Source organism: Chrysochloris asiatica, unplaced genomic scaffold (genome assembly GCF_000296735.1).
Source record: "Chrysochloris asiatica unplaced genomic scaffold, ChrAsi1.0 scaffold00095, whole genome shotgun sequence".
Lineage (NCBI taxonomy): Eukaryota > Metazoa > Chordata > Mammalia > Afrosoricida > Chrysochloridae > Chrysochloris > Chrysochloris asiatica.
In genome coordinates this window covers 7,545,253-7,557,878 of record NW_006408613.1, presented here as the reverse complement: position 1 = coordinate 7,557,878, position 12,626 = coordinate 7,545,253, and the positions used below count along the sequence as shown (strand labels likewise).

At 37.2% G+C, this 12,626-nt stretch overlaps 1 protein-coding gene across 1 annotated transcript in view; it reads left to right on the top strand.

Annotated features, from left to right (window-relative positions):
- CSMD1 (CUB and Sushi multiple domains 1) overlaps positions 1-12,626 on the top strand; it is a 2,529,117-nt gene that overhangs the window by 2,035,787 nt on the left and 480,704 nt on the right. The window contains exon 28 of the mRNA XM_006866725.1: positions 8,046-8,240. Within this exon, the coding sequence (XP_006866787.1) occupies positions 8,046-8,240 (195 nt within the window). The remainder of the gene's footprint in view (positions 1-8,045; positions 8,241-12,626) is intronic.

Sequence of the window (12,626 nt, the reverse complement as noted above, 5' to 3'; positions counted from 1 at the left end):
GAGTCAGAACTGACTCCACGGCACATAACAACAACAACAACAACAACTATATATATTAACCACTCTGATAGAAGAGTGGTTACTAGTAGGGCAACTAACCTCAAGGCCAACAGTTCTAAACTACCAGCTGTTCCGTAGGAGAAAGATGAGGCTTTCTGCTCCTGTAAAGATTTATAGCCTCAGAAACCCTATCCAGGATCTCTATGAGCACTATGAATTGGAACCAGCTCCATGGCACATAACCATCAACACTACAATATACATATACATATGCATATGTATATGTATATATATATATATACACACACACATATATATGGGAGTCCTGTAGGATTAGCACTAGACCATAGGTTGGTTTGAACCACAGGGTCAGCTGTTCAAACTCACCAGCTGCTCCTTGGAAACTCTACAGAGTGTCGCTATGAGTTGGAACCAATTCAATGACACTTAACAACAACAACTATATATATATAAGAACTCTGGTAGCATAATTGGATTACTAAATGGACTGCTAACCACAAGCTCAGTAGTTTGAATCTAACCATTGCTATGCAGGAGAAGATGAGGCTTTCTGCTCCCCAAAACATTTACAACTTCAAAAGTCCTATACAGGGTTGTTATGAATTGGAACTGACTTGGTGGCACACAACCACCACTGCTATATACATTCTATCACTTTCTGTCAGTTTGTTGTGTTGTGGTCACTTATCTGTTGCCATAATGTTAGAAGATTTGCTACTAGTATTTCAAATACCAGCAAGGTCACCCACAGTGGATAGGTTTCAAGAAGGCTTCCAGATTAAGACAGAGCAGGGAGATGAAACAGACTTGGCAATCTACTTATTCTTTTAAAAGCCCAGTTAAAACCTTACAGAGAGTAGCAGGACATCCTATGATGTAGTGCCAGAAGATGATCACCTAAGGTTGGAAGGCACTCAAAATATGACAGAGGAATGCTATCACCTCAGAGTGGAGTCAAACTTAATGAAATGGATGAAGTAAAGCTTTTAAGACCTACACTTGCTGATGTGACATAATTCAAAACAAGAAACAGCTGCAAATAATTTAAACATAAAGTTTTAAATGTATGAATCTAAGAAAATTGGAAGTCATCAAAAATATTAACTTGGGTGAAATGAAAAGCAATCGATAACAAGAAGGAGGTTGGCAAAACAAATAATAATAATAATGGACGCAAGAAAGACACTGGAAAGAGTGTAAGAGTTAAAGACACCCATTGAACTGTTTTCATCTTATCTAGAAGGGTTTAGTGAAAGGAGATGGGGGTAGGACGCTTGATTCAATGGTAAGTAGTTGTTATCATGGGTAATTGCAATTGTCACAACTCTAAAGGTAGAAGTTGTGTAACATAAAGCAGGAAGTAGTTAATCTTACATTTCAGAAACAGAGGACCCTAGCACCATCAAGAGAGAAGCGCATGAGCAGAATGTGGGACCCTAACCAAAGAAGCAATGGCACCAGAGATGGATGTAGAGGTGATGACATGGAAAAATAGAGTTTCTGAGGATTCTAGATTCATGGAAAGAGAAAGGCTGTGTGTTGGTGGTCAGGAGGCTGGCTTTCAGAATGTGTCCTTTGGTTGTTATATATAGTCCTAAGAGATTTTGTGTACATCAGAACAAAAAACAAAACAATAGAGGGAATAAAAGCAAATACTGTTAAATGATGATGCATGGAGTGGACTGTAATCATTGCAAAAAACAAAATATGATAGGATGAGTACAAAACCAATACTCTCCCATGTAAACTGTCATTCAATTCACAATAAAAGCTTAAAAAAGAGAGAGTTAAAGGCAAAAGGCATAATTTCTGCTATATACACAACTTTGAAATAATAGTGTTCTAGTAGTTCTGTTGTGTAGTGCTGTAGGATAAGCACTGGACCACAAGGTTGGATATAACCACAAGTTTGGCAGTTCAAACTCACCACTGGCTCTTTAGAAACCCCATACAGGATCTCTGTGAATTGGAATAAACTCAATGGCACTTAAGTAGCTCTGGTAGTGTAGTGGTTATGAATCGAGCTGTGGGCCACAAGGTCAGCAGTTCGAAACTACCAGCTGTTCTGCGGGAGAAAGATGAGGCATTCTGCTCCCATAAAGATTTACAGCCTCGGAAACCCTGTACAGGGTCGCTATGAGTCGGAACCGACTCCACGGCACACAACAACAATGGCACTTAACAGCAACACCAATGAATACATAGACTTATATGCTGGATGGATGTGGGAGGAAGAGTAGGAATATACCTATGAGTATAGCACTATGGTGCTTTGTGTGTTGCATGATGCTGAAATACCAGCAGGATCACCCAGTATGGACAGGCTTCAGCGGAGCTTCCAGACTAAGGCAAACTATTAAGAAGGAGAGGCAAACATTTCCTGAATGTTTAGCCATTGAAACCTCATGAATATCAATGGAACGATATAGTCAGATATAGTACCAGAAGATGAAAACATTATGAGTCACACCAGGATTTTTTTCAGATATTGTGCCAGAAGATGAGTATCTCAGGTTGGAAAGCACTTAGAATACAACTGGCGAAGAGTTGCCTCCTCAAATTACAGCTGACCAGGACAACACAAATGCAGTAAAACTTTTGGGACCTTCATTGCTGATGGGGTAAAACTCAAAGTAGGAGAAACAACTGTAAACATCCATTAATAATTAGAACATGGATTGAACAAAGTATGAATCTAGGAAAATTGGAAGTTGCCAAAAATGAAATGGAATTAATAAAGACTGATATTGGTATTGTCATTTTGAACCAGACAATCATATAATTTACTATGCTGGGAATGACAAATTGAAAAGGAATGGCATTGCAGTTATCATCACAAAGAACATTTCAAGGTTTGCCTTATAAGTACAATGCTGTCTGTGATAGGACAATATCCATACACATACAAGGAAGACAAGTTAATACCACTATCATTAAAATTTCCGCACCTACCACTAAATGCACTGATGATGAAGTTGAAGAATTCTACCAACTTCTTCAGTCTGAAATTTATCAAATATGCAAGCAAGATGTATTGATAATTACTGGTGATTAGAATATAAAGATTGAAACAAAGAGGAAGGGTTAGTAGTTGGAAAACATGGCCTTGTTAACAGAAACAATGCTGAAGATAACATGATAGGATTTTGCAAGACCAATGACTTTTTCATTGCAAATACCCTTTTCTTTCTAAAATTCTTAAAAAAGACAGACTTCAGTTTTAATCTTAACAAAAATTTGAGTGACCCATTACCATTAAATCTTGAAATATTCTGGGAAACCCAAAGCAACAGCTATAAGCCAATCACTAAATAAATACGAAGGGTGGGTTTTAAAAATAGGAATAAAGAAGAATGACCACAGTTTGGACCATCTTTCATGAAGAGCATGATATATTAACTTGCCACTGTTGAGAAATCATAGTGTTTAAAGATGTGTCTATTTTCCATCATTATTTTTCACACCAACTTGTTTAAATAGCATTGTTCAGATTATAAAATATGGCTATATTCAAACATTTAAGAAGTACTAAAAAGTATTTTTTAAAAAAAACATCAGTTATCATCCTACCATCTAGGTATTTTTTAAGCTCTTTTTACATTAGTTATTTCCTGCTAACACTGCAGTCTGAACAGGGAGATTTTACCTATTGGTCTCATACTGTAAACCAGCTGTACTTTGCATCTTACTTTTTTCAATGTATGATGTACCATGAATATTTTCTCATATTTCTCTCCTTTTTTAAAAATGTATATTTAAAAAACAAACAAACAAAATGCATCATTCAATAATTTGCCCAGTGAATCATTCAATAACGAAATTCGAGGCTTGGATTTTTTTCTTCAGTTCCCCTAGCTTGAGAAATGCTGAGCATGTTATTCCTTTTTGGTTTTCTGATTCCAGATCTTTGCACGTGTTGTTGTAATATTTGCCTTTATCTTCTCGAGCTGATCTTTGAAATTTTCTGTTCAGCTCTTGGACCTTCTCATTTCTTCCATTTGCTTTAGCATCTCTATGCTGGAGAGCAAGCTACAGGGTCTCTTCTGACATGCATTTTGACCTTTTCCTTCTTTTTTGTCTTCTCAATGACTTTTTGCTCTCTTCATGTATGATATTCTTGATGTCATCCCACAACTCTTCTGGTCTTTGATCTTTAGTGTTTAATGATCAAATCTATTCTTCAGATAATCTGTAAATTCAGATGGATTTAAATATCTGGAATTAGAAACCAAAAAAGAATAACACACATTATTTAATGTAAAAGAACAGAAGAACAAATCCCAACCTTAAGCATTATATTTAAGGGCTTTATAACTAAATATTGAAATACACAGGAAGTTTCAAAAGAAGATAGGAGAAATACACAGTTATTATACCTAACAGAGTTAGTTGAAGTTCAACAGTTTCAGAAGGTAGCATATAATCAAGATAAAATGGTATGAAGGAAGAAGTCCAAGCTGTACTGAATACATGGAAGAACAAGTCTTCAGGAATTCATAAAATGCCATTTGAGTTGTTTCTACAAATAGAGGCAATCCTGGAAGTGCTCATTCATCTGTGTCAAGATATTTGAAACACAGTTACTTGCCAAGCATTTGTAAGAGATCCACATTTATGCCCATTCTAAAGAAAAGTGACCCAACGAAATTCAGACACACAAGAAAAATTTTCTGAAGATAATTCAAAATTATTGCAATGGCACCAAAACAGGGAACAACCAAAATTAGAAGCTAAATTCAGAAGATGATGTAGCACAAGGGATATCATTACTAATGTCAAATGGATCTTGGTTGAAAGCAGAGAATAACAGGAAAACATTTACATGCAAAGTTACTATGCAAAGACTGTGTGAACCATAAAAAAAAATATGTATAACATCAAGAATAGGAATTTCATAAAACTTGATTATCTTCATAAGGAATCTATAAATAGGCCATGAGTTATTTCTTCAAATATAACAATGGCATACTGCATTGTTTCATAATCAGGAAAAATGTATGTCAGAGTTGTTTACTTTCAACATATTTATTCAATATGTATGCTGAGGAAATAATCAGAGAAACTGGATTTTATGAAAATAATGCAGCATCAGGTTTAGATGAAGACTCATTAACAACCTGTGATATGTAGATTACACAATTTTCCTTGATGAATGCAAAGAGGATTTGAGGCACTTGTTGATGAATATGAAACTGCAGCTAGGTGCCATCATGTCAGTTCTGATTCATAGTGACTCTGTGTACAACAGAACTTGGTCTCGTGCCATCCTCACAATTGTTATGTTTGAAAACATTATTGCTGCTGCAATGTCGGTCCATGTCATTGAGTCTTACGCTTTTTTACTGACCCTTCACTTTACCAAGGGTTATGTCCTCCAGGAAATAGTCCTTCCTGACAACATTTCAAAGTATGAGAAACAAAGTAATTTCCACGGAGAATCAGTCATACTTCTTCCAGAAGATCTGTTTCTTCTCCTGGCAGTCCATGGTACATTTAATATTCTTTGCCAACAGCATTATTCAAATGCATAGAGTCTTCTCTGTTCCTAATTCATTACCCAGATTTCATATGCATATGAAAGATGGAAAATACCATGGATTGGACATACACACCTTCAGCTCATTCAACTTAACATTTATTCCATTGGCTTTAGCTTCTATGTGTTCAATTGTAAGTTTCAGAGTATCCTCTGGCATGCATTTTGCATCTTTTCTTTCTTTCCTATCTTTCAAATGACCTTTTGCTTTCTTCATGTATGGTGTTCTTAATGTCATCCCACAAATCATCTGCTCTTCCGTCATTAGTGTATAATACATCAGATCTGTTCTTGAAAATCAGGTAGAATGCGTTCAAAGTCATAGTTTTGTTCTGGTGACTTTGTTTGCATTTCCTTAAGTTTCAAGCTAATTTACATATGAGCAATTAATGGTCTTTTCCAAAGTTGGCCCCTGACCTTGTTTTGGCTGATGTCATTGAGCTTCACCATAGTATCTCTCCAGAGATGTAGTTAATTTGATTTTTGTGCACTACATCCAGCATGGTTGACGTGCATAGTGACCATTTATGTTGTTGCAAAAGATATGTGTGATGAACAAGTTGTTGGTTTTTCATGAACAAGTTGCAAAATTTGTCATTCATGTCCCAGTAACACAACATTGTCAGATTCAAAATAGCCATACCAGTCCATCAGCTAACACCTTAATATAATGAAAACAAAAATTCTTACAACTACACTAATAAGCAACATCATAATAAATGGAGAGACTATTGTAGTTTTCAATAATTTAATTTTACTTGGATCCACAATCCATGCCTTGGTAGCAGCTCTCAAGAAACCAAAAAGCCATATTGCATTGGGTAAATCTATTTCAATGACCTCTTTCAAGTGTTAAATAGCAAAGATGTCACTTTGAGGGCTAAGGTTCTCCTGACCCAAACAAAGGAATTTTAAATCACCTCATATACATATGAAAACTGACCAATTAATAAAGAAGCCTTCAGAAAATTTGATATATTTGAATTATGGTGTCGACAAAGAATATCGAATATACAATAAACTGCCTAAATAACAAATAAATCAGCCTTGTAAGTACAGCCTAAACGCTCCTTAGAAATAAGAATGGTGAGACTTCTTGTGTGCTCTGGGCTTGTTATCTGGAGAGAAGATTCCCTGAGAAGGACATCATGCTTGGTAAAGTACAAATGAATCATAAAGAGGAAGACCCTCAAGACGATGGATTGACACCATGGCTGTAACAATAGGTTCAAATATAGCAAAGACGATATGGATTTTGCAGGACTGGGCAGTGTTTCATTCTTTTGTACATAGTTGCATTCTGTTGTACTGTAAGTGGGAACTGGCTTAATGATATTACCTACAACAAACTTGTGCTTTTATTACAATTACAGATAAATTGGTATGGAATTATTACATGTCAGACACAGTGCTTGAGCTTCATGGGTTAATAAATGTACTAGGTTTGACAAATATAACATTCACCCTCCAAAGACCTATAATCCAAAGAGAGTGGTAAAGGAAGCATAACACCTTTCTATGTTTTATTTTCCAAATATGTATACTATTATTAGTATGATAAAAAGTTCTTAATTTACAAGAGGTGCTCAAACCTTTTGAGAATTCCAGTTATCCAATGCTGTCCTAAAGTCATGTGCTGTGATTTTAGGTACCAAAGTCAGAAAATGCATCTTAAAATTTCCAGAATCATTTTCTATAGCACTATGATGCACTGGACTGCAAAGTCAGTTTGAATACAAGGTCAGCAGTTCAAGCTCACCATTTGCTCCTTGGAAACCCTATACAGGGTCACTGTGGGTCAGAACCGACTCTTCGGCACTTAACAACAACAACAAAACAAAAACCGAATAAGTGTATAAAAAATCTAATTCTGCAATTTTTAGCCTAGTTGTTAAGTCGATTATAAGTTCTATAGTAAAATGTGGTATAAAAAAGTAACTTTATTAAAATTAAAGTTACAATTTTTTCCTTTGATTAATAAGTTAATGGACTCCTGATGTGGTGCTGTAGGATCAGCACTGAACTGAAAACCACAAGGTCGGAGGTGCAAACCCATCAGCAGCCCTTCAGGAAGTCTACACAGGGTTGCTATGAGTCAAAACAGACTCGATGGCAGTCGACAACAACAAGCTAATTGGGTCATTGTTGTTGTTGTTCTTAAGTACCATGAAATCAGTTCCAACTCATAGTGACCCTGCACAAAGTTTCCGAGGCTGCAAATCTTTATGGGACAGAAAACCTCATCTTTCTCCCGCAGAACAGCTGGTAGTTTTGAACTACCGACCTTGAGATTAGCAGCTGGATTCTTAACCACTGCGCTACCATAACTGGATATTAGTCAATCAATAAATATCTTTGAGCATTTCTATTATTTCAGATTCTCGTCTGGGAACTAGAAACACAGGCAAGCCACCAACTAACTATATCTATTAATCAACAAGAATTAAGATCCATTTCCTCCTAAATTTGACATTCATTTATTTTACAGAGAAACCACGGGAAGCATGTTTCGATCCTGGAAATATAATGAATGGAACGAGAATTGGTACCGACTTCAAACTTGGTTCAACAATTACTTATCAGTGTGATTCTGGATATACAATTGTTGACCCATCCTCCATCACATGTGTAATCGGTGCAGATGGAAAACCAGCCTGGAACAGAGTCTTACCATCCTGTAATGGTATGTATGGACTCATTCAGTTTTTTCCTGCAATGGTAACATTCCATTTGAATGCAAAAACTCATTTTACTACATACCTCTAGCCAATGATTGCTGTTGTTGTTGTTAGGTGTTGTTGAGTTCATTTTGATATATAGTGACCACCACCTGTGACAGAGAAAAACTGCCCCATAGTATTTTCTAGGTTACAATGTTAACAACAAGGAGTTCTTGTAGTATAGCGGTTACGAATAAGGCTGTGAACCTTAAGGTTAGCACTTCAGAACTACCAGCTGTTCCGCAGGAGAAAGATGAGGCTTTGTGGTCCCGTAAAGATTATAGCCTGGGAAACCCTGTGCAGGGTCGCTATGAGTCGGAACAAACTCCACGGCACACAGCCACCACCACCAATCTTAACAACTGGCTCTTCACATCTCTTCTCTTGAAGATATTCTAGGGTCTCTCATAGGACAAATATAAGCAATATTTGATATTCCTTGATAGCTTGATTTAACTAGTGTGTTACTCATAGTTTTCTGGAAAGAGTAGTATCTTTCTTTCGCTTACTTTGATGTTTTATTTCCTGTTTTTGGTATTCTGGACTTTATTATCTATGTAAGTGGTTATAATTAACATTATTCTACAGACCTAATGGCACTGGTAGCGTAGTGCTTACGAATCGGGCGGCGAACCTTAAGGTCAGCGGTTCGAAACTACCAGCCGCTCCACGGGAGAAAGATGAGGCTTTCTACTCCCGTAAAGATTTACACCCTCGGAAACCCTGTACAGGGTCGCTATGGGTCGGAACCAACTCGACGGCACTTAACAACAACAACAACAATGGCACTGTAAAATAAGCTCTGGACTGCTGCTAACTGCAAGGTTGACAGTTCAAATACCAGTCACACCTATGGAGAAAGATGAGGCTGTTTTCTCCTGTAAAGATTTACAGCCTCAGAAACTCTATATAGTGCCAAGTGGTTACGAATCGGGCTGCGAACCTTAAGGTCAGCGGTTCGAAACTACCAGCCGCTCTGCGGGAGAAAGATGAGGCTTTCTACTCCCGTAAAGATTTACACCCTTGGAAACCCTGTACAGGGTCGCTATGGGTCGGAACCGCCTCAACGGCACTTAACAACAACAACAACATGTGTTGGAAATCAACTCTATGGCAGTGGGTTTGGACTTGGGTATGTTTATGCTGTTGTAAGGAGCTGGCTATCAAGTCAGCTCCAACTCATGGTAACCCTATGCAAAACAGAAAGAAATACTCCCCTGTCCTATACCATCCTTACAAACATCGTTTGAGGCTATTATTCCAGCCACTGTGTCAATTCATCTCACTGAGGGTCTTTTTCACTGACCCTCTACTTTACCAAACATAATATCTTTTTCCAGGGACTGGTCTCTTCAAAGTACACGGGACAGAACCTTGCCATCCAAACTTCTAAGAGGCATTCTGACTGTACTTCTTCTAAGACAGATTTCTTTGTTCTAGCAGTCCGTGGTACTTTCAATATTCTAGGCTAACACCACAATTCTGCTTTGGGTTTCCTTATTCATTGCCCAGCTTTCACATGCATATGAGGCAATCAAAAATACCATGGCTTTTGTTGTTGATGTTGTTGTGTGCCATGAAGTCGGTTCCTACTCATAGTGACCCTATACAGTGTTTCTGAGGCTGTAAATCTTTACAGGAGCAGAAAGCCTCATCTTTCTCCCGCAGAACTGCTGGTAGTTTTGAACTACTGACCTTGTGGCTTGCAGCCCAATTCATAACCACTACACTACCAGAGCTTCTTACCATGGCTTTAGCCAGGGGAATCTTAGTCCTCAAAGTGATAGCTATGCTCCTTAACACCCTTTTGCAGAAGATTTGCCACAGTATCCCTTTTTACTGTTGGATCATTGCCTCGTGGTCTATGTACAGTTTCTACCTGGGCACAATTAAATGTTGTGTAATTCCTAGTCTTTGTAATTTTATCATCCGTAGTTTGTTATGATCCACACAGACTATTACATTTGCATAGACATGCACATTAATCTTTTCTCATCTTCCTGTCTTTTTACTGGACTTTTACTTACTTCATTTATGCTCTTCTTAATGTCTTCCCGCAACTCATCTGGTCTTAGGTCACTGGATTATAATGCATTTTATCTGTCCTTGATGTTGTCTTTATATATTAAATACACAAGGGATATACTCAAGGTCATATTTTGGCTCTTCTAGACTTTCTTTAATTTTTCATATGAGCAATTGATGGTCTGTTCCCCAGTCAACCCCTGTCCTTGTTTTGTCTGATGACATTCTGCTTCTCCATTGTCTCTTTCCACAAAAGTAATCCATTTGATTCCTATGCATTCCATCTGATGAGATCCATGAGTACAGTCACCATTTATGCTATTAAAAAAAGGGTATTTGCCATGAAAAGTTTCTGGTTTTTCAAAATTATCTCATGTGATCTCCATCACCCATTCTATCAGCGAGATGTTTTCTACCAATTTTTACTCTTTGTTTCCAACATTTGCATTCAAATTACCAGTAATTATCAATATATCTTGATTGCAAGTTTGATTAATCTCAGTTTGAAGACTTATTCAATTTTTTCAGCATTGACTTGGTGGTTTATGCATAAAGTTGTATTAACTGGTCTTCTTATAAGTGTAGAGATCTTATCCTAGCATAGACAGCACTGTATTTCAAGATGTTGTTGTTAAATGCCTTCAAGTTGGTTCTGACTAATAGTGTCTCTGTATAGGGTTTAAGAGGAGCAGCCGATGAGTTTGCACCATTAGCTTTTGGTTCAAACTGGCCTTGAGGTCCAGCACCTTATCCTGCAGCACCATATTCTTTTTAGTGATAAAATGTTATGTCATTCCTCTTGAATTTGTCATTTCCAGCATAATCAACCCTTTATTGTCTGGTTCAAAACCATCAGTACCAGTCCATTTCACCCAACTAATGACTAGGATTTCAATCTATGTGCATTCCATTTTGTTTTTGATGACTTTTAATTTTCCTAGATTCATATTTGGTACATTCCACATTCTAATTATTAATGGATAGTCACAGCTGGTTTGGGAGTACTGATGGGGTGCTGTGAGTTAATGTTCTGGACTGCAAATTTGCTTTGAATGCAAGATCGATGGTTCAAGCTCACCAGTTGCTCCCTGGAAATGCTATATAGGGTCACTAAGGGTCTGAACTGACTCAACCCCACTTAACAACAACAGTTCTTTATCTCATTTAGAGTCGTACCCCTTCAGCAAATGAAGGAACCCAAAAACTTTGTTCTATTCATAGCATTAAGGTCAACTCTGGCACTGTAGGATAAGCACTGGACTGCTAACTGCAACATCAGTGGCTCAAATGCTCCTCAGAAATCCTATACAGGTCCCTGTAAATTAGAGCCGACTAGATGGCACTTAACTATTATTCCCACAATTACTGCTTTGAGGAGGTAACTCTTCTGCAGTCATATTGTCAGTGCCTTCTAACCTCAGGGGTTCATCTTCCACACTAATTCAGACAATGTTTCACTGCTATTCATAAGGTTTTTATTGGCTTATCTCTCAGAAGTGGATGTCCTATTCCTTCCTCCAATTCTGTTTTAGTCTGGAAATTCCCTGAAACCTGTCCAACATGGATGAAACCAGTGACATAACTTCTAGCATCACAGAAACATGCGAGCCAGAACAGCGCAACAAACTGACAGACAACTTGGGGCCTTAGAGTTTAGGACCTGTGTTTCTGTAATGTAAGCAAACATTCAGATAGAGAACAACACAAGAAAGTAAGGAGTTAGCATGTTATATAATAAAGATGGGAACCTGAATCCCTAGTTGTTAAAAATAGAGTACAGTTGGAGGAAGTCTGTCCATTTCTCACTTCTCTGTGCTGCACAGGTTTGTCATTCAAAAAGCAATACTCAGAGAGTGCTTCTTTTGTAGTCAGTCACATCCTGTCTACATCACATAATGCCTGTGTGACTTTAGCCAAGACACAAAGTACTTTAAGAATACCTATGTCATCAGTGTTCTTAGAATTAAATGAGATCATCATAATATTTACTAGTACCTAAAACAGAGTAAATACTTGATAAGTAGAAAATCTTAATTGTATGTAAATGGATGTACAATTGTTTTAATTTAGCAAACAGCAATGACGCAAAGCTCTTTTTATCTAATATATGATCAACATATAATTAGTAAGAAAGCAATCCAATACATGTACTGCATTGACTGATATACTAAACTTCCCCACAGGTATACTATTTAACCAAAGATATATTTTTTAAAGGTATAAATTTCAATAAAAATTATATTTTTTCTTGTGTGTTTCCCTTGGTATGTTATATCTCACATTGGACATATCCATATATGTGAGGGGATCTGCATGAGCAAGAT